We start from the raw sequence: 23,936 nt of genomic DNA on the forward strand, positions 1-23,936 counted from the left end.
TCTTAACAGCCATATCATTAATGTAGGATTGAAGGCCTGATAATGGCCAGATCTATTTCAAAGTAACGGTTTATATTTCGTAAACGTCAGTGGCCATTTGGCCGTGTCCATTCTGGCTCTCTGTAAAAGTAATAAACCTGGTGTCACTTGCCCAATTTTCTTCTGTAGGCATGGATTTTTTTTTCCTCCTTTCCAGATTACCCTCACTAGCCCTTCTCTGTTGCATCACCTGAAAACACAAGTTCATTGCCGGTGCCTCTGCAATTTCCACCCTCAATTCCCCAGTGCATCCCACCCAGTCTTGATGCTGTATCAAAATTTCAAATATAAGTCAGCCTATCCAATAGCTCCTCCAGATTGATTTTAAAATCAATCTAGGTGTCCAAATTCACTCCTCTCCTGTGCAGCATCTTCTTTCGTAAAGACACAGAGGTATTCATTTAATACATCAACTGGGCTGCAATGCACAAAGCCCCTTTTTGGTCCTGAACCAGTACTGCTCCTCTTCACACTATCCACTTCCTATTTATAGCCTATTAAAAAATTAAGGACTTCTCCTGCATTCAAAGCTAGTCTCCTCTCATGCTTTTTCCTCCTCAAACCCCTTCTTTACATTCTAGAGACACCCAGATTCACAATTCTAAAAACCACCCGACATTTCTCATATGTACCTTTCTCTGTGCATTCTTATTCTGTCATCCAAAGTGCTCTAGAATGATTTGTGCTACCGTTGCCCATTTTTAGTACGCACCTTGACTGTACTCAAACACACGTCTTTCCAATGTTCATTTACAGTATTTCCTGCCAGTTTGCTTCCATTGGGAAGAGAACAATGGACTTTTTCCACCCCAAAAGGAAACCAACCCCAGAAATGAACATCTAGCCGTGTTCATGTCACGAAGTGGACTCTTTCACATCAAACTCAATTTGCACTTTTTAATTCACAATCATGAGGATTCAGGTTCCAGGCATGTAGACCAGCAGAGTTGCAGATTCCAACTTCAGCCTGCTTGTTGAAAATTTGAAGCAGTCATAGGATGTAGGGATATTAAAAAGGCAAATGGATAATACAGAAATTCAGTCAATATTGCTAATTTTTTACAAATTACCAGGGTCAATCCTGTGGGGCAAATGCATACACAGGAAGGAAAGAGATCAGATTTGGGTTCAGTAGCAATCCCACTGTATTTGAACAGCCCAACAGGTGCAAACACAGAGGAGACGGAGAGAATTCACATTCTCACAAATGTGTGCATCTTCACAAAAAGATGGCAAGAAAGGGAACTGAACGTAACAGATGATTAGACTAAGTGTTCTGGCATCCTCTTCTAAAAAATGCAAACTCATACACAAGTTACAGTTTTATAAGCAACAAGGTTCGCATACCCTGCTCGTTCACAATACCTAGTTTATCAAACTTAGCAGGACATTCCCAAGTTAAAGGCATCACATTCAAATCCAATCCTTGTCTCATTAGGTGAATGAAAATCCATATAACAGAGAGGCCACTGCATGGCAAGATGTGCAGGGGCATGTTGGGCTTAAAGTACTTGATCCTCATGATGAACTATTAAAGCATAGTGCAATGGAATAACAAAACTTGAGGAGGAGAATTTGCTTCTGCGGAAACTGTTCCTGCCACTAGATGGGGATCCATACATTATGGTGGAAACACACGAGATTAAATACACAATGGCAGCTTCACACTAAGTTAGCTGGTCAAACAGCTTAGTACAAACATCAAGTTGAATTAGAACTTAGTATACCCACCCAGCAAGGAGGCCCAGGTTCAAGTCCCACCTGGTCTAGAGAATGTTGTTTAACACTAAAGATAACGGCATACAGAGATTTTTACAAGCAAAAGTTATTTTTTATTCACTCGTGGGACATGCTTTGAAAACTCTTTTAAAGCAACATGGTGGTCAAACATCAAAGAAACACACTGGGAGCAGCTTGATAATGTATTTCAGAAATAAAATAGGTTGAGATAATTAGAGAAATGACACATTGTTCCAAGATCTCAGTAGACCTGAAAGGACATTGTTCAGTGACACCCTCAAGTCAGTTAGGTGGGGAGATCTAATAAATACATAGAATACATAGCACAGACAGGCTGTTCAGTTCAACCAGAGCATTCTACAATCTGTTCCACTCAACTTTCACCTTTCCATCCTCACTTACTATTAGAAGAGCTCTTTCTCCTTCTCTCTCATACACTTACCAATCCTCCCCTAAAATGCATCAATGAATTCACTTTAACACTCCATGATAGTTAGTTCCATATTCACAGGTTCTCTGGGTAAAGAAAATTCTTTTCAACCTTTAACTTTGTGATGGCTAATGTTGATGGCCAAGAGCTCTACTCTTCCCTACATGTAGAAGCACTAAGCATTTGCCATACCCGATTAAAAAACATTCATAATGGTGTCATGCTCCAGCCTTCACTCCAAGAGAATATCCATGACTTGTTCTTTCCTTGTTGCTGGTTATAATCTTGGAGTTCTGGGATAGGCCTTTTGCGACACAGTAGTACATCAACTAGCTCTGGACCATGAAGCCAGAATTCAATGTCACCTGCTCCAGGGGTGTGTAATGACATTTATTAATATGTTGGTTAGAAAATACCTGCCTTTCTGGTCTCATTGTTTTGCTCCCACTTCAGGGCCTCTATTTCCTTATGATAGGATGATCAGAAAACAATGCCTTCAAGAAAGGTAAAATTAAGGTTTGAATCAAATTTAGCATAATGTGTTTAGTTTTCAATTCAGTTGAGAAAGAAGTTGACAGGTAGTTGCCCTATAGTGCACTGTTGCATTTTTGCATGACATGGGCTATATAAAATCACGTTATAGGGATATCGCGACAGAAAAGTTGCTATACTTGTTCAGCAGAAAGTTCATATCATCCTAAATAGTGTCCACGATACATCAATCGCATTACAGCCAATTCACATTAGTGGAACACACATTACTATTAGTGGTTGAAACTTCAGGCATGTCAGAAACAGACAATATTCAGATCAAAATAAATCATTGTCCAGTACTTACCACGGACATGTGACTGGGAAATACTCCTACAATGTTCCTGACTGGCAGCCTTTAATGGGCTATTAGATGCTCCAGCGTCATCCGGACACAAATAAACCTCAATAGGGCCTTTAGAACTTAGCAAGTGTATCTGGAAATTCTAAAGGAAATTTAAAAACAAAATCAAAAAAATAGGGAAATGTTATTTTCCATAAACAGGTTAAATAGTCTTCAGAGTTCAAACTTCCCTTCAAATTTAAGCGATCAGCTGTCTTAAACATAAAAGAATAAATTCCACTCAGATAGTAGGAACTGCAGATGCTGGAGGATTTGGGACAACCAGGTGTAGAGCTGGATGAACACAGCAGGCCAAGCAGAGGAGCAGGAAGGCTGGCATCTCGGCAATGTACAAAAATAATTCTTTAAAATTAGGGCAACATTAAACACAACAGCTATCAATCTCTCTCCAATAAGCTTCAACTTACATCATAGGGATCAGATACTTCCAGCCTGGTTTCAGGAGGAGCTTTCACAGCTATTACCACCTGGCCTTTGAAACTCTGAATCTTTCGGATGTCCTGATAAGTCACATAATTTAATGTATCAGATGTCAAGGAGTGTAAGATAGACATTGAATAACAATCTGTCCTCTGGCTAATATGGAATAGGCTATAAAACACTGGCCTGGCCAGTGACACCCACAATGAAATGAATAAAAAGCATCTGACAAGTTGCTCAGCTATTTAATCAGATCACAGTTGATCATTTCTATATACGCTACTTTTCTGCACTGCCTCCATTTCTCTCTTTTGAGCTTCCAAGCTGGCTGGGACAGAATTCAAGATTCAACACCCTCAGTGAATGAATTTTGACACCTCAGTCTTAAGTAGGCTACCCGTTATCCTATGATAACACCCCTGGTTATACTCAAGAACCAGTTATGGACCTGACTAAACCCCCTCAAAATATATTGAGAGTAGCCTAGATCCCAAAAGTATTCTTATTTTTAAGTAGTAGTGTAAAGAATTGTGTTCTGGATGCAAATCAATTGGTCAAGCAACAAGGCACGAAGCAAAACACTTTATTGTTACACTATTGTTAAAATTTAAAACAAAAAGAAGGAAGAATTGGAATAACTTAACTCTATTGGAAAACTTAACAGAATATTGGATTATTTTACTAAACAGCAACTGTTTCAATAATAGTAACACCTCAAACACACCCTTGGCAAAGGCAAATTCAGTAAAATAGATTGTCTCACATACAATTCTCCAGTCTGGGAAAGGGGGGGAAAGCAGGGAGGAAGAGGTGGTGGGGGAGGGCTGCTTCAATGGCTCCAACTTCAATAAAAACTCAAAGCCTCATGAGCTGTTTACTTCATTGACTGGAAACAAATCCACTTGGCACCTCTGTCTCAATCTCTCCTCATTCAAAAATAAGTACAAAACACACTTCCTAAAGCCGTTCTCTTACTCAAGGGAAAACATCTTACCTATATCCACCATCATGCCCTCCAAAAGTTCTCTGGTGGTATAATGGAAATACCCCTATTTCTGAGGCAAGACACCCAGGTTCAAGTCCCACTTGTTTGTGAGGTGCACAACATCTCTGAACAGTCTGATTAGGAAAATTTCTAAATGAGGTCACCACCCATTCTTTGAAACTCAAGAAATATGTCGGACAATCCCACCAACCCAGAAATTAATCCCTTTACAATTCTGTTTCTCAAAACAACAGTTCTCAGTCTCACTGATACACCAGTGCCTCCAGCCATGTTTCTCTGTAATGAGAAAAGACTGCTATGCTTAAATTTACTTCACTTGGCCTCAACTTAATAAGCCATTACAATTACTGAAACTGATTAGGGTAGATAAATGCAATTAGTTTCAGTCACTAGTTAGTTTAGCTTCGCACTACATTTGAGCCAAATAGTTCCAGCTGATTGATAGGTATCTGCATTACCAGGTAACTTAATTTATTTGAAGGTTTTATTTCTGTGTCAGAGCTTGACTCAAAATTTAACCCTGCAAACGACCAACAGAGCTTATCACGACCCAAAATTCTCCACCCACTGTCTATGTCTCACTCAGGCAGGATCTTCCAACTGTGTTCCAACTGATAAGGCCATAAAAGCCAACTAGCAAATCTACTGTAATAATGTCTTTTGTCTTCACAAATCATCCAACACATTCAATCCCATTCTGCCCGTACCAATTTTTCCAAAACACAAATTTTTGAGCACCAAATCAGAAAGGATATCTTTGGTTTTCGGAGTCTTCTGTTAGCTTTTTGAGGTCCATTGCACAGCTCTGGATCAAGTCATCCAGCCTCTTCTCTTTCAGTTTAAGCTCAGCTACCTCCCGGTTCAGACCCTGGCATCGCTTCAGCATACCATCATTGTCTATCAGGCTGCAGCCCCTGCAGAAAACAGCACCAAGGCACTTAGCAACTTTGCTCAATTTCCATTATGGAAGAAATACTATCCAACTTGCAGAGATGGAAGTTGATGTGAAACAGACAAAAAGTTAACAGTTGAAAGATCACACTTCATTTTCCCCCAACAGGAAAGCAACAGCTTTCCTATATAATCCTTTAACAGTACGTGATGCTACAATCTCAGTTCTTCAGAATGAAGATCTATTTCACTATGATACTGAGCTCTCTTCGATTCTTTCATCAGTCTCTAGCACAAACCAAAGTAGTCCTTCCAAAATTAATTTTTTAAAAATCCATTCTGAAGGCTCTGAACCCTATTATTCTACAGGGGGGAAAATCTCTGGATAAAGCTCATTTTTTAATAAGTGGAATAGTTGCACCCCCCCCCATGAGGCAAAAGGTACTCAGCAAAACTGTCACAGCCGAGAGCAAAAAAACTAGAGTTCACCGCAGAGTACATTTACAAGTGATGCTGCAGTGCAATTATCACAGACCTTACTCGTTACATTGACAGTCATTTTGTTTGACCATATAATGGTGGTTGTGTTGAGATGAACCAAACTGTTCGGAGCCCAAAATCTATCTGCATGCTACAAGTTGTAGCAGAATCCCACACAGACAGAATGCTTTAGTCACTATGGCTGGTATCCAAAGTACTAAGTGGTTAAGCTGGAGAAAGCTGAAAGCCAGGATCCAGAGGGTAAGACAGCCACAAAGAACTAGACTCATTTCTTGGACACACTGAACTCAATCAGTTCAGCCACAGCAGCATAGTCGGTAAGTATGTGCATAACAGTCCCTGGCTCTGAAGATATGACTGCAAGTGCCAAATTAGTAAGGAAGCCTGCTCCAAAAAGGAAAAAAATGTACAGCTGATTCCATGTCCTGTTATACTTCAAGTTTCCAGTAGAGAGATATGGACATGACTAATAACAAGGCTCAGATTCTCAAACACTGAAAAACTAGATAGCTTTCAATTAAAAAAAAGACAAGATATATTGGCATGGGAAACAGTTCAAAACAACAACAAAACAAAAAAGTCAGATTCCTGGCATACAGGAGTTAACCTACCAAGAGCAGTTAGGCCTTCAATCATTACGGTTTAGGAGAATGAGAAACAATCTTAACGATACACAGAATTGAGTGAGACTTGAGGAGGGTACTTTCCACTTGTAGCCTTAATAATTAAGCTCACAAAGTGGGACATACAGATAACGAGACACTCAGATGCAAAAGAATTTCATCTTCCAGCAGCGACCAGTATTCTTTGCCAGGCATTGTCAAGGGTAGATCATTCAAATTATTTAAAGAGAGATGGCTTATTTGCAACTTGTGGTGGGGCAGCGGGTTTGAGCAACACTCCCAATTTACACGTGCGCAGCTGCTCCAACATTCCACAAATGGCACAACGACATTGATTGCAGCTGCACACTGATCTGAGGTCTGCACCAAAGGATAAGAAATTAGTGTGAATGCTGGCCAGGGAATACGAGGAACTGGAGCTAAAGGGAAGCTAAGGCCTGGCACAGATCAGTTATGACCTTGCTGAATGATGGGTTAGGCTTGATGGTCTGAATGGCCTACTCCTGCTCTTATTTCTGCATTCTACATTCTTATGGATGCTCCTAGTCTATCTTGTTCTACCTTGAAAACATGGTGAGATATTTTCTCAAACAACTACACTGCTCAAATGACTTATGGTGGACCAAGTTCATGTCCAAGTCACACTAGCCTATCATGAAAATATATTCACTTCCTTCAGTGCTATTTCATCAAATTCCACCCTGAACAGCATTGTGAACATCTTTGGCTCACCAGCTTCTTAGCCTCAATTAGAATAGACTGCAAATGCTGGTCTTGCCAGTAGCGTTGCCCCCAACTCCTTTAACCAGAGGGCCACCACACCATATCACAAGGGGAGAGACAGAAAAGGAGAATCCCTTTGTGGTAACCTCAGCCAATGCAGGAGTTAAACCCACACTTGGAATTGCACAACATTGTATACAAGTCAACCAAGCTAACATGATCTGTCTATTTCTTTTATTTGTCTCTTCCCAAAGAGGCAAGGTGTCCATAGACACGCTTTGGCAACATTTGGGTCAGCATGCCATTCCACAGGAAAAGTGATTACTCCTCCCAAAGTACTGAAATACAAATTGCTTTAAACACTGATACCAGTTTTACTGGCTCAATAATCTTAAAAAGTGGAACAAGGATTAAAAGGCATGGGCATTCACCATGGCAGATGAAGTAAAATGTGAATAGATGAGGTTATGCACTTTGGTAGTAAAACCACGAAGGCAGATTATTTGAATGGCAATAGATTGAGAAAGGGGGAGGTGCAACTAGACCTGGATGTCCCTGCACACCAGTCACTGAAAATTCACTTGTAGGAGCAGCGACCAGCAAAATAGGGTAATGGTATGTTGGCCTTCTTACCAAGAGAATTCAGGTTCAGGAGCAGGGATGTCTTGCTGTTAATTGTACAGAGCCTTGGTGAGACCACACCTGGAGTGCTGAATGGTCTCCTTGTCTGAGGATGGATGTTCTGATTGTGGAACAAGTGCAAGGAAAGTTTACCAGAGTGATTCCCAGGATTGCAGAACTGATTTAAGACAACAGACTGGATCAGTTGGCATTCTGCACTAAAATTTAGAAAAACAAGGGGTGATTTCACAGAAATCTAAAATTCTAACAGGGCAAAAAACAGGGTTAACACAGTAAGAATGCTTCCAAGGACTGGGGAAACCCAGAACTCAAAAGATAGTTTAAGGATATGGTGTAGGCCATTTAGGACCAATACGAGGAAACTGCTTCACCCAGACAGAGACCGGTTAATCTGAAATTCTCTGCCACAGATAGCAGTTGCAGTCAAAACATGGACTGTTTTCAAGAGGTAGATATATTTCTTTGGGCTAAAGGAATCAGAAGGACGTAGGAAGCAAGAAGGAACAGGGTAGCAAGTTGGATGACTAGCCATAAATATTTGAATGGCAGAGCAGGCTCAAAAAGGATCAAAAGACCTTATTTTCTATTATTACATTGATTGTATTCTTAAGGAATTTTTTAAACAGCAAGTTTGTCAACACAAAAAATTAACCACCTCAGTTGTCACAGTTCAAGTATTAACATTCTGAACTATTGATATTTTAGTAAACTGAGGTAAATTTTCACATGAAAGATAAAATAGGTATCTTAAGTTGAGAGTGGCAAAATTAAGGAACAGGGAATTATAATGAAAAACTTACATCCATTGAACATTATTTTTGGATTTCTTCTCAATGAGATGAATACCCTCCAACACATTTGTGATGTCATAAATCCTTCGCTTTGGCACATTTAAGACCTCTGCCGCTCGGTTTAAGTCCAACACTCCATCAGAAGACTGGCTCAAGAGCTGAACAACATTCTTTGTGAGTGGAACCAGTGAAGTGTTGTAGCGTGTTTTCTCTGATGGAGACCTGGGAGCTACATTAAAAGATCCAATGACATGGGTTTCAAATTTGACAAGTTAAAAAGCTCATGAAATTTTCAAATGAAACAATGCAGATTTAACTGGCGTTTATTAGTAACAAAACCAGATGGGCGCAGTTTCTATTGCTCATCCAATCCGTACCTAACAGTGATCTACTTTTGTATTCTGAAATACATATCCTCAACAAGTCGCAACAATTCCAAAAGGGAAAACATGCAGCTCAAGAACGATCTCAGGTAAACCACTTCTCATGTTCTATCTGCTAAGGTTTAGTTGGTCATGGGGTAGCAACAGGAAAAAGATTCCCTTTAGAGGGCACTGTCCTCTAAAAGGGACCAATCCCAAACAAACATCAGATCACTAAGAGAAACACTAGGAAGTATGAACATGCTTTGGACCACTATTTTAGTGCAAAGTGGCCAAGTCTCTCTTATTTGCACTCTCCAATTTTTGCCAATAGAGTCGATCCTAATTAAACTGATATGTTTCATCCTAAAAGCAGGAACATCAGTGCTGAGAAATGGACATGTTTCTCCTTTTGGCAATAACTTGGCTTGATTAGCCCAGAAGAAAATTTGAGCTCAGACAATAACTGAATTCAACTCTAACCTAGAATATTCAAAGCAATTCTATTATGCACAATCCATCCATCTCCCAACTTGAACAATGCAATGAGTACATTTTTGTCAAGACAATTTTAATCGGCTTTTGAGCTCATACCACAACAGGTTAGTAAAATTCTAGTCCAAAACAGACACCAATGGTGACATAAGAAAACACATCCGTACATGCTTAGTGTGTCAAGCACAGAAGTCATCACCATGTTTTCAAAACAAAAATGAAACTAACTTTATCTTTACATTTTCAGGCACAAATAATCACTTCGAGATTGTTACCTAATAAAGTAGTTCAGCTTAAGATTCTCAAATGGTCCCAATAGATTGGAAAATAGCTAATGTAGCACTTTCAGTCAAGGAGGGGGTCAGAAGGCCGGAAACTATAGTACATTTAGCCCAAATCCTATCCTTAGGTAATTCCAGGAATCCATTATTCAGGAGTTGTAGAAGTCTACTAAGAATATCACAATTTGATTAGGCAGAGATAATACAGCTTTGTGAAAAGGAAATAGTGTTTAAACTAATCAATTAGAGCTTTTGTTGAGGAACTAACATTCACGGTGGACAGAGTGGAACACATGGACGTGATACATTCAGACTTGCAGAACACAGTTCTTTACAAACAGCAAAAAGTAGTATAATATTTAAATATAAATTGATGTCAGGATTTGCTGGTACAAAGGGATCTGGGTGCCATGTACATAAACCACATTCTAAGTAGCTGTTTCAGCAACAGATTAGGAAAGCAAATTGAATATTATTTATTGCAAGGAGAATTGCATACACAAGTGGGGAAGTTTTGCTGCAGGCGCCTTCGGCAAGGCCACAACTGGAAGTACATTGTACATTGGTGTCTATTTGAAAAAGAACAACTTTTGAAACAGTTCAGAGAAGACACACTAAGACTTGATCCATTCTTGGGATGAAGTGCCTACTTTATAAGGAAAAGTAAAAGAGTTTAAGCCTCTGTTAACTGCAAGTATAGAAGCATTAGAAGGTGATCACGTTGGAATATTACAAGTTTAAGGAACTGAATAGGGTGGAAATGAAGAGGATGCTTCCTTGTGTGAAAGAGACTAAAACAAGGGGACATACTTTAAAAATAACAAAAAGTCTGCTTTCAGGCAGATGAGATGTTTTCTCGTTAGAAGTATTGTTAGTGTATGAAATTCTTTTCCACAGAAGCTAGTGGAGGGCAGGTCTTAATTTTTGATAGACAAGAGTGTTGAGGGTTATGGAGGGTTGATTGGAAAGTGGAGCTGAGTCCACAATTACATCAGTCATGATCTAATGCAATGGTTGGGCATTTTAGCTTCTAAGACTTTTGCTGCTATGAAATGGGGTCAGAAAGTATTGAGAAAGAGCATCAGCCCTTAAATTCATTGTGAATAGTCTAAATGGAGAAAACACAAGTCTAGCTGCTATTACTGCTGCAGCAGGATGGTAATGATTTTAACAAACATTAGGCCCAAAGTAAAACTGCAAATAAGTAATGTTCAAAAAATGTTTCAATTCAGCCAAGTGTCTTAGAAAGCACAGATCACCCAGGAACAAACTGAAGAAATTAAAGCAACCAGGAAAGGTAATTTCCATCTGACCGAAAGATCTGTGCCTGGTGGGCAAAAATCAAAGTTTGGCAGGAAAAAAAAATGACAACGAGCAAGGCAAAGTCTTCCAAAAAAACAAAAAATAGTTCAGATACAGACGTGAAACATCTGCACAATGGAGTAAGTGCATCCAAAGTAGAGCTCCCAAGATGTCCAAGTATAGAGAGAATATAATGAAAAAAAGGGAGGATAATGATCAGTTCATTATTCAGTAGAGAACTGAGGGGAATACAAACGAAATACAGGGAGAGAAGAACAAGCAAACTAGAGAAGCAAAATAATAGGAGGGTAGATTGCTCACTTAGAAAAGTCTTTCTGCAACATTAAATATAGTTGGCAATAAATTTCAGAGAAGTTGAATGTTTTTGTTTTTAGCACCTCAAACATTCCGTAATTGACGTTGCTGAAGTTGGTGTTGCCAATGTCAAGATTAAAGAAAATGGAGTTAAACTATTAGATGGGATTGAAATGTATGAGGGAGTATATGAAAGATTGATAATGCTCAAGACAGATAAGACTCAACCAAATAGGACACATCCTCAATTGTAGAAGGAAGTAAAAAGGTGGAAATAGCACTGGCTCTGGGCACAATCTTCCATTGCTGTTTAGATATTGGAATGGTGCCAGTGCTGGAGAATTGCAAAGTATGTTCCTTGCTTATTCCAGACAAAATTAATTAACACTTGGAAAAATGGGTATTGAAAGTTACTACCAAATAGTATTTTGGTAATGATTAATTATCTGAAGTAACAAAGGCTTGATAAAGGCAATCTAATTGATTTGTATTTAACAAATAACACAAAATAGATATCAGGAAAGTAAAGGACAAATGTGATTAAAGAGACAGTGCCTGTATGAATAGTAACTAAAGGACAGAAAGCAGAGGGGAGTGGTAACAAAGGCACAGAGACTCACCGCACCAGTCTTTTTTGAAATATGATAATCCAGACAGGAAAATTTCAAACTTTAGAGCCATGAAGTTCCAAAAGGGACTTAAGGGAATAATAGTCATGTGGACAGACACAAAATGGTGATTTGAACTTATTCTAGAAAATTGTTATACTGTGTTTTCTAAGGACAAGAATGGCAATGCAAGCTAAATGGTAGCAACTTAGGAGATGCAGGAACAATCTGTGAACTTATGCAGAGGTCTTGCCAGACAATAAGGCCGCTCAGAACAAAAGAAATTTCAGGAGCAGTGGGTTTTAAATATTCTTCCTGTAAAGCCAAAGTTATGCTAAATCTCTATGAATCATTGGTTAAGTCTCAGCTAGAGTATGACACTAATTTTGAACATAACAATTTGGATTGGATTTTATGGTCTTAGCAAGGCTTTACTAGAATGCTATAAGTGACTTGTCTAAAGGACAGCAACCAAAAGACAGGTTGAAGGCAGATTAAAAAAGTTAGCAGCAACATTAATTTTATTACATTTATTATATAATGATAGGACAACTTGGAAAGCACTGCTTGAAAGGATGCTGGAAATACAATCCTTTGTGATGTTCAAATGTGAATTACCAAAATACTTAAGGCAAAGAGAGTCTTCAGGATAGAGAGAGTGACAAGCAGGACAAATTAGATGGTTCTTAAAGAGCCAAGTCAGACTTGATATCACTCAAAACTCAGTAATCAAAAACTTGCAAAACAGGCACAAGAGTTCAATGGCCTACCCCCATTCTGAGAGAGTTGAAGTTTAAACCATCATTCCTGTCACAGATGTTTAGGTGCACAAACTATTGTCAAAAAGTAATAAACCCATCCTTACAACAATTACTTGCCATTATGATTACCCATACACTTAGTCAAATTGCAGACATTGGGCGTTTATATTTCTACTGTGTAACATCGATAGAAAATGAACATTTTGATTGACACTGCCTGCTTCAAATCTGTGCAAAAACCACCAGAATATTAATTTGTGCACAACTGCATAGAGAATGGTACAGGAGGTGGCAAGTTTCTTGAAATCATTTCTCAAATCAAGTAGTCAAGACCACTGTCTACAGGTTAACTACATGAAAGGTTGCTTGTTGAAAGTCGTTATCAAGAAAATGATTACAACTTCCTTCTGAGCATACTTAGCATTCTTCAAATGAAACTTTGGCAAAGCATCTCCTGTAATGCTAGCTTTTCCCCAACTAATTAGAAGTTAGCTGAAGACATTAATTTAATGTTTATCAATAATTACAAATGTTACCTACACAATCACATACATCCAATATGTATAGAGCAGGCAAGGAAAGGTTTTAATACTTGCTAACATTACATGAAATTGAATACCCTTAAAAAGTGCAGTGGGCAAAAGATGGTCAGGTTTCAAGTCATTTGTGGTTTTAAGAAAATTCAAAAATTGAATTAAAAGAATAGGTTTGTTGAGAAGTTGTAAATAATAGTAGCCAGAGGACTGACAATACTTCAGAAACTAGGAAAGGCAACCAAAAAGTTGATAAATAGGAAAAAAATAGAATGAGAGTAAACTAGCAGGAATATATAAAACACTAGATGTAAGGACCTTCACAACCAACCAGTCTCCTTAAGAGTTGAAGAAAATTTTGATCCCTTAGAGGGAGGGGCACCAACAGGAGAAATTAAGGAACGAGGAAATGGCAGAAATATTGAAGATTGCTTAAGTCTGTTTTCACAGAAGACAAATTAAATACCAGAAACAGAGGGAAATCCTGTTGGTTAATGTGTGAAGAGCTTAAGCTCACCAATATCAGCATGGTAAAAAGAAAGTACTGGAGAAACTGAAAACAAAGATCCAACATATCCTCAGAATGCAATGGCCTACATACTATGGTTCTAAAAGAAAAAAAAAGTGCCACATAGATTATGATTTTCAAAAATCCTCTAGATTCTCACTGGCTCAGCAGATTGCAGCCGATTAAAACTATCACTATTCAAGAAAGGAATAAAGAGATAAATTGGAGAACTATAGACCGGTTAGCCTTATATCCATCAGAAAGAGTGTAGGATCTATTCCGGCAACTTTAAAGTACTTACAAGATCACAGTATGATCAGGCAAATTTAACATGATTTTAAAAGAAAGAAGAGTACTCAAGTTTTGAGGGGATGTAATTAATACACTAAGTTAAAGGAAACCAGTAGATGTATCTTACTTGGAATTGCAAGGGCTTTCAATAAGGTGCCACACAAAGTTAATATACAGTGTAAGGGTTCATTATACAACAGATTTGCTTTTCAATGCATCTAACCCCACTTAAACATAACGACCAAGGTTTGATAGTACAGGCATTTCAACCTAGACAGGTCAGCTGTGAAATACAAATCAATAGATGCCAACTTTTCCCTACTTTAAAAGTTACTTGTACTTTAGATTAGATTCCCTACAGTGTGGAAACAGGCTGTTCGACCCAACGAGTCCACATCACCCCTTGAAGTTTCCCACCCAGACTGCTCCCCCTATAACCCCCACACCCCTGAACACACTGGACAATTTAGTATGGCCAATTCACCTAGCCTGCACATCTTTTGGACTGTGGGAGGAAACCAGAGCACCCAGAGGAAACCCACACAGACACGGAGAATGTGCAAACTCCACGCAGACAGTCGCCCAAGGCTGGAATTGAACCTGGGCCCCTGGTGCTGTGAGACTGCAGTGCTAACCACTGAGCCACCATGGATGAAGGTTGTACTTCTGAAAGGAATGCTGCTGGCACTGTCAGCAGTAAGACATCCCAAGTCAGCTGTAACAATAACAAACTGTAATGTTCCACACCATTAGCCCTCAAAATGTGTCATCCCTGCTTAACTACTATTGTCTAACATTACCTCTCGGTTGCAGAGATATAGTGTCCTTACCTCCAGTTTCAAGTTCCACCTACTCCAGAGGTATGTCATAACACATCTAAACAGGTTATTTTTTTTTTAAAAGTCAACATCACCTCTTTCAAACAAAAAGCTGTCTTTTGCTTATTCAAGTGGGCTGAAATAATATGACAATTCAAAGCAAGGCAATTTCTTTGGCATGGTCAATGACAGTCTTGAGGTCAGGGTAACTGGTCCACTCAACTAAATCTGCTGTTTATGGAACCATGCAAAGTAAGTTTTCTGCATCATCCCCGGTCTTTAATTAATCAACTTGAAAATTAATTTGGATGAGAGGAAGTTCTTGCACGAGTGGTAATGCCCCTACTTCTCAGCCAGGAAACCCAAGTTCAATTCCCACCTGCTCCAGACTTGCGCAGTAACATCTCTAAACAAGCTGATTTTAAAATGTGAAATGTGTTAAACTTGGAACACAGCATCAGGCCATTTATACAGTTTTTTTGCAAACTTCTAATTTTCAAAAGGATAAGAGACCTTAAAAATGCAGCTGTAATTAACCAAATCAACAGCTCATTTTCAGTTTCTAAAAATAAACAGAGCTCCCATGCGATAAATTGTTTGTTGGAAGTTACCACCCACATTAAAAAAAATTAATCCCAAAGCCTATCCAAAGCAATAATTATTTTCAGTAGCTCAATAATAAAAAAAAGTTATTTTATGTCAATGAAGGCTTGGGTTTGAATTTATCTAACCAATCACTGGAATGAGCTTTGACAGCTTTTGACTTAAAGCTGCCTGAAGAAAAACCACCAGATGTAGTTCAAAATTTGTCTTAAAGGAAAACATTGGCACAAAAAAGAAAAGCAAAATCACCTAGTTTGCCAGTGTTCTAGTCACAAATAATAATCAGGTTTACAGCAATTATTGGACCCACTAGTTAACTTTTTCTGAAAAGAAAATAAGTCATTACAGCAATATCTAATACTTCACAAATATCAGAGTAAATTCCAACTTGAATTTGTTAATATTTTTATTCTATTAAGATGGATCAGATTACACTTACTTTTTGGACTATTTGAGCTTCTCATTGCAACCCTTCCTTTTCCTTTTGGAGCACAAACATCAGTAGCCAGATACTGGTGATCACTTTCTTCCAACTCCAGTCTCCTCTTTGCCTATTGAAAGAAAAGTAAACTACAATGCTTCCAATCAACCCGTCTCATCAATTCTCTAAAGATGTCACATAATATAAGATGAGCCGATACAAGTTTACAAGTTGTGTATACCAGGCCATTTGGAAAGCAAGTATTGAGAAAGTATTACAAAGAATTAAGCAGCATAGGTTAAGATTCAGATGTGAAATAAATAAACAAGATAAATACAAGATGGAAAGGGTCTTAAAAAACAAAATGGAGCCCAAAAGAATTTTGCAAAATAGTCTTATGGGTTACTTTCCAAAAGTAGGATAAAACTCCAGCTGAATAGTACTGTTCTTCAATTTAAACAATTTCTAACTCAATGTTATCTCACAGCTGTACAACACCAGAACTTTTCCTACCGTGGAAAATTCAATGCAACACCAAAGAATACTGGAAGTTTTTCTTTAAAAAGTCTGAGACCAAAACCATAAACAAGAACCTAAAGCAAAACAGTTATGACTGCAGATTCAATGAATGCACTAAAAATTCAAATGCCTTGTAAACATGCCTACAGTCCAAAGTGGATTTTGTCATCTCATGGGCAACGAGCACGTCATTCACTTTTGCACCAAATGAAAATTCAGCCTGGCCCAGACTTACTTCAACTGTATTCAACTGCAATAGTAATAAATATTTTAACCTCAAGTTCAATTCTGGAGTCAGAATAATCACTGATTAACATCTAAGTCACTATAACTTCCAGCAGAGCATATATGCATAATATTAATATTAAAAAAGTAACAAGACTAAACTTGCTACTGGAAGCATTTAAGGGAAGCAAGGGGTCAGAACCAAGGACAGAGGAACAGAGCAAAGGAGAGGATCTGATTTCGCTCTTTGATAAAATGCTTCTTCCTTGGTACAACTACCAGACACCAGATGGCTCTAAAGATGTACATTTATTCACTGAATCCTTTCACAGGCAGCAGGAATTGCTGCCTTGGCCAACGTTTATTGCCCATCTCCAATTATGCTGGAGGTGATGATACTGAGCAGCCTTCTTACATTATCACAGTCCATACGATGTTAACACTCCCATAGTGCTTTTGGGAAAGTGTTTCCAGTTACAATGAAGGGATGATATAGCTGCAAGTCAGCATGATGTGGGACTTGGGGCAGAATCTTGCCAAGTTTTCCCTTCATAGAAGTTATAGGGAGTAGGTTTGAAAGGTAGCTCAAAGAAGCATTGATGAGTTTTAGTGGTGCATCTTGTTAACAATACAAACCACTGTCACTGTGCATCAGTACCACTGTGGAAACATTGAAGGTGTGGGTGGGTCACTAATCAAGGGGGCTGCTTCGCACGGAATGGTGCCAGGTTTCTTGGTTGCTGTTACAACTGCATTCAAACAAGTGAAGTGTTCCGTCACACTGTCAGCATTTGGAGTAGTCAAAAGTGTTTTTCTTTACAGATTTGAGCAGACCACTCCTTGGTCTCAACATTTCTTCAAATAAAAATAAGGACAAATACACCTCTTGACCACAGTATTATCAAGCGAGATCAGTGGCAGAGACATTACCAATGCACAAGAGCCCTTACATCCCATGGATAACAACTTTCATTGCAACGATTTATTAACAAACTCAACTTGTACACAGCATTCAATACTAACCAAATATATAAATGAATAATGGGTTGAAAACCTCAGTAACATGCACACATCTGTACTACGCATCGTAATCATTCACCTCTCCATTGCTTCAGCCATCCCCATTTATGTAACCGCCTCCAATTGTCCAAGAACTCAGCAATTGTCTACCTCTGACCTCTTACTCAAGTTGATTAGCGGCAATGCTTTCAGCTGCCTCAGCTTTAAGTCATAGACTTCCCAGCATAAATCTGCCTCTGTAGAATACTCCTTTCAGGTAGAGAAGCTATTTTCTTATTTGGGAAATAAGCATTGGTCAGGACACTAAGAATTTACTTACTGTTCCTCAAGATAGACTCATGGTACATTTTACATTAACCCAAGTGGGTTAATGGGGCTTCAGTTTAACATCTCATCCAAAACATCACACTTCAAATGTTGTAAAAGGATATACAGGGCTAATATTGAAAAGGTTAACACTGAATAGTGCCTGAAGCATCATCCACTGAGTTACATGGACTAGGGGCAGAACAGTTTAGGATCTCAAAAGATAAGCCCTATGATCTCAGCCCTCCTCAAGAGTCTAATATGATAAACACTGTTGCAACGTAACTATTATGCAATAAACCACATCTTGTTTAAGACAAGAGACTCTGCTCACGAGACTCCTTCAAGCACACCAGACAAGGAGAAAGGACTGACAGCAAATTTACCATATAGCTCATACATCACGAAAACAGCAGAGAGAATTCATCCTAAAACACAAATGGTGCACCAAAATGTGGGAAACTGCTTGCAAAGTTTCATTTACGTCATGTTTCTTAATTCCTGGCAAATCTGCCCATGAATCCCAACAGCCACTTTCAAGTATACCCACTCTGCATGTGCATCATTCTCTCTTGTGCATGCTCTATGTACACCAAATATATGTAAAGTGGGCTCCCAAAGTCATACATACAATGTTCTCTGGCTGTCTACTACATTTGCACATAAGTGAATTAACAGCACTCAGTCTTCGCACCTCTATATGCACACCACTTCCGTTATACACAATTTAGCATGAAGAACCATAGAATTTCTCAATTCTGAGCAGTGGAATTCAGCTGAATCATGAATCCTACAGGGCGATCAATTCAGAAACATGGAACACTATCTGTATTTACTGCAGTCATCCAATAAAACAGACATTGCAAGTTTTATAATTGCACTCAAGTCAATCCAAGACAGCCACCCGAATCAAAATTTATTGGCAAATGAACTGTTGGGAGGTCTAAAGTGTAGATTTAGGACACCTTTCAAATCTGTTGAAAATTGCCCTAAAATTGTTTCTGCATACCCAATTCTCCTTCACAACGTACAGCAAATAAACATGTTTGATTAAATGATTTGGTTCAGAGACTTGCCTCACTTGTTACAACAGTCATCATGCATTTCAGAAGTTCACAGTATTTGTAAATAGGGAAAGAATTCCCCAAAATAGATGGTGTTTTACACTAATTTTATTTTCCAATGAATGCTTCCCAAAGTGTGTACGAAATCTTAAGGTGCTTTAATTTTACTACCCTTTTGAAAACTAAACACCAAGAATACACAATGCTAGACACTTCAACACTTCAGCAGTCAGAATCTACTGACTATATACTTCTATACATTCTGGAGTGTAGGAGAAACACCACAACCTTGCAATTATACAGCCCCTTTATTCAAACATTTGTACCAGAAGACACCAATGTCCAGAAAAACAAGCAGTAGTAAATCCTTTAAGTATGTATCAGCAGGGTGATCAGAAGCCTAAATGTTTGTTTCCTTCAAAATGTACAAAAAATGAATACTCAATCAATTACACCTAGACTCAAATGGGTGTCCTAAATTTAACCACGGCAACATCCCTACTGTCAGAGGCCATTCATCAACCAACAAGCACCTTCTCATGCAGTATAAATCATTCCTTTCAATATTCTTGGCAATTCTGCTTGATGAACGAAAAACAGATGCCTCGGTAGTGGTTTTTCTTAGCAGTATTCAACTTGCATGCTACCAAGTGACTGTTGGTATCCTGAATTAAGAACTCAAAATGAGCAATTTATTAAAAAGGTAAAAGCTAGCAAATCTTTATGAAGGGAATGAGGATACAACTACTGCTCACATTTGAGTTGAGCATCTTAGCCACAACCAACCAAATAGCTCTGCCTGACAGTGGTCAAAAATAAGGATACAGTCAGTAGTGAGGGTTGATGTTTGATAGAGGCCCAAGATGACAGCCCTAACCCTCCCACCATTTAGTTTAAGCAGAGCCAGGAGGTTGAACAAGCTCATAATACAGAGACCAAAAAAGGTCTTTAAAAGAGGTGGCAACAGAGAGCTGGCTGCTATTAGCCCACGTATGAAAGCAAGCTTCTTGCCTGTAGATAACGTATACACAGTAAACAACAGGAATTCCACAGCATAGGAACAGAAGCTACAGCAGGTTACTCTAGATGCTGGAAATTAAGTAAAAGCAGAAAGTGCTTCAAAAAAGACCTGCAATGTTAACTCTGCTTACCACTTTGCAGATGCTATCTGATTCAAGTCCTCACAGCATTTGGAATTTTTACTTAAGCTATTACTGGAAATATTCTGGTTATAATCAGGTAGTTAAGATTAAAACTAAACCAGCAGTTTCAAATTGGACGATGAAGAGGATACATTGTGGCTGCCACACAGTTCCAACCAATCTGATTACGCCATCTCCTCAGCTGACAGCTGTAATCCATGTTGAATACCAGTTGAAAGAAGCAATAGGAATAGCAAGGACACCCAAGTGTGTTGTGGTAGCTCCAATACCCAAGAATGCCTCAGTAGCGTCACTAAGAAACCTGAATATCCTATCTGTTGGACTAGACCTACAGCAGGACGCTACAGAATCAAAATACTTGATCTGGCAAATGAGGTGCTTTTCAGCCATCAGGGCAGCATCCTGTCTCTTGTAGTCTATTGCAGATTTATCAGAATGAGTGTCCTTGAAGCCAGCTTCAAAAACAAAGTGAATACTTTTGTGCATGAAAGCATGCAGGTGCAAGCAAAAAAAAAGGCAGCAAATGGAATTTTGGCCTTCAGTGCTTAGGGGTTGGAGCTTCAAAATAAGGGAAGTTATGTTATGACTACACAGGGTGGTATTGGGGCCATACTTGCATACTCTGTACAATTTACTCCAACAGAATAATTTATTGACACATCTATTTATGAAAATAGAGTAAAATGTATACAAGTTACCACAATTAATCCAGCATGCTTTTAATTACATACAAATCAGTAATGTATATAAAATTAAGGGATTACAAGCTGGATGAAGACAGCAGGCCAAGCAGCAGAGGAGCAGGAAAGCCGACATTTTGGTCCTAGACCCTCTTCATTAAGGCATTAATTTAGACAGATTTCATTTTGTTCCAACCACTGCTCGATTCCATTAGTGGCTAAAGAACACTGCCTTATTCTACAGGTACTGAAGATGTCCCCAAAGCCACAACGAGGAAACACACAGAAGCAGCCCCCACTGCCACCGACAAGATCCAGAATGCCATCTCTGCCAAAAGCTTTAAATCACCACATCTAAGGCAGGCTATAATGGCACCGGAGGTCATCCAAAAAAATTCACTTGGCTGATTCCTGGTATAAAAAGGGTTGTCTTATCAAGAGCAGCTGAACAGGTTAGGTCTTTATTCATTCAAGTTCAGAAGAATGACAGGTGATCGAGTTAACTGTCATTAACTTGAGGACATCTTAGTTGTCAAATACTAATCATAGTTGTTGGAACAGCTAATGCAATGTTGCATTCTCTCATTAACAGTAGCCTTTTCAGAAAGATAGGTGCCATGGTATGTGAAGTGTTCAACATATCCCATAGTCTATACACATCAGAAATAGAATATCTGGCTAAAGAAATGTGGCCTGAGACTTTTTTGAAGCGAAATTCAACCAGGCAAAATCTCTTGTATTCAATATTGAAGATTTTGAGGATGACTTGTAAATTTGGTACAGAGCAGGCAATGGCACTGCAGATCATGCAATGTCTACAGTGATAAACTCAGCCTGAAAATGCTAACTAAAGCCAAAGTGTTTTGAATCTAGGCAATAATCAATACTGACTTCAGAAAACAGTTAATCAGAGGTGATGAATAGCACGCATACAGTAATAGCGGCTATCACAGAGCCTTGCTTAACACCAGCCTGATTTTGAAAAAGGTTTCAGATCTCCCATTCAAGACAGTTGCAGTCATATCATGAAGCAGTTGCTAGATTGTGACGCGTCATCGACACCCAAATCTTTAAAACATACAGGGATTCACAACTGTCACAAGTGCTTGCGTCAGGTCAACAAATGCAATGAAGAGTTCCTGCTATTGTTCAACATTTTTCTTGGGGTCTACACGGAAATAAATGTCACAACAGAGCCATTGTTTCCATTAGGTTTGCTCAGGCACAGGAAGTAAATGATTCAGGACAAATGTCCATTTTCTCTATCGTTGGCACAACATGCTTTATCCTCCTTCAAGGATACCTAAAACTACTCCACTCCAAAGTTGGTAGGATTACAAAATCCATACGAACACTGAAATCATGATCTGAACATAAGATAACCAATCATCAACTTTTACGGTGAAACATCAGTGCTGCAGGTTTTGTTCTTTGTCTGCTTCTTGTAGCTTTCTCATTGATGTTAGTTTACCCAAGGATTCAACCACAGGGTACTTGGCAATAGCCAGGTTACAGGCAACAGCTGCCAATGTGCATTCACAGTTCACTCCAACATTGCCTTCCATAAGGGTGACATTGGCCAATATCCTGTGTGCAAAGGAGATTTTGGCTATTTGACTTATGTCTCAAGGAGACCCTGTAAGTCTTCATAAAAGCTTTGCATATCAACAAATGCACACACAGTCAGCATTACTGAATTTCTGACTGTTTTCTCCCACCATGTCCTTAATATTCCAGATGTGTGTTTAGGTGTCAGATTTGAGCTTTAAGAAAACTACATTAGCAAAATTGTGACCTTGGGCTATTCTGCCAGGGAGGGTACTTTTTTTTCCCCCTAGTCTAGAAGGTCAAACATTTTCAAATGTTTCGCTCAATAGTCATGATGATTTTGCTTGAACCAAGTGGTCTTGGCATAAACATCTAGTACAGCTGAGTTTATATCATCCCACTCACCTTGATTTAAGTCAGATACACGAAAAGTTCCCAGATTGGTTGTGAGCTGTACTTGAAATTCCTCATTTCAGTCAGGCTGCGATCTTCTTCCTCTTGGATGTTTGGGTCTGGGGTGGATGCACTTCATTGATCCAACACCACTGATTTATCGAGAAGGCATCAGCCATATACACATCAAGTGACACAGACATCACTTGCATCTTTAACAAACAAATATTCCAGGAGGGAGTCAGTGCTTTGATCCAGAATACCTTCACGTGGTTTTGCATTTGTCATCCAGCTGGAAGATGTTGTGATAAAATCATGCCAAGTGCACACTGACAGCAGGAGGATTAATTTACATAGCTTCATTCACCCTGATTTCTCCCCAGTGGTTCCTTTCCAACCTGATGTTAATACTCCTAGAAGAATGATCTTTTCTTCATTTGGTACAGCAGTGGAGATTTCTCCAAGGTCAGAACAGAACTTCTCCTTAACAGCTGCATCAGTATCAAGGATTAGGGCTTATGACAGTGATGCATACTGACTGCGCCTGAGCTGTAGCTACCTTTCATTTATACAAGTGTGAAGTTGCAAGTGTACCCAAGACCCCACCCTCAAGGGCAAAACGGGTCACTGTCAATAAATGATTTCCAAGTACAATACCCCAGCCAGGAGAAAGGCAGGACAATCTACTATTGAGACACTTTTCATACTCCCTTCCTCATTTGGAGTGAGCAAAGCGTATCCTGAAAATGACAATGCAGAGAGAGATGTTCCTGTCCAATCTTGCGCTATAACTTCACCAGGTTGGCACCTCATTTTAGGTTCATCTAGTGCTGCTCCTGGCATGTTCTCTAACACTGGATGAACTCGGGTCAATCTCTTGACTTGATAATGGTAGAGAGAAATGGGGTTGGTCACATATTATGTTGACCAGTTCTTCTGCTGCTGGTAGCCCAGAGTACAGCACGGATAACCATTTTGAGCATTGTCCTAAGACAGGTGCCCAAATACTACATATGCAT

General features: G+C 39.0%; 1 protein-coding gene across 2 annotated transcripts in view; it reads right to left on the bottom strand.

The window, feature by feature from the left end:
• The window catches only part of LOC125467244 (transcription factor E2F3), a 41,941-nt gene that overhangs the window by 4,533 nt on the left and 13,472 nt on the right, over window positions 1–23,936 (bottom strand). The window contains exons 2-7 of one of the 2 annotated variants that reach the window (XR_009446979.1): window positions 16,018–16,129; window positions 8,711–8,930; window positions 5,284–5,444; window positions 3,512–3,624; window positions 3,048–3,186; window positions 2,630–2,703 (exon numbers count right to left, since the gene is read on the bottom strand). Coding sequence is in view for 1 of the 2 variants with exons in the window: in XM_059653114.1 (XP_059509097.1) it covers window positions 3,048–3,186; window positions 3,512–3,624; window positions 5,284–5,444; window positions 8,711–8,930; window positions 16,018–16,129 (745 nt within the window). In the remaining variant the exon portion in view is untranslated. The remainder of the gene's footprint in view (window positions 1–2,629; window positions 2,704–3,047; window positions 3,187–3,511; window positions 3,625–5,283; window positions 5,445–8,710; window positions 8,931–16,017; window positions 16,130–23,936) is intronic. The other variant, XM_059653114.1, reaches the window with a different exon arrangement.

This window comes from Stegostoma tigrinum, chromosome 2 (assembly GCF_030684315.1).
Source record: "Stegostoma tigrinum isolate sSteTig4 chromosome 2, sSteTig4.hap1, whole genome shotgun sequence".
In the NCBI taxonomy this organism is placed as follows: domain Eukaryota; kingdom Metazoa; phylum Chordata; class Chondrichthyes; order Orectolobiformes; family Stegostomatidae; genus Stegostoma; species Stegostoma tigrinum.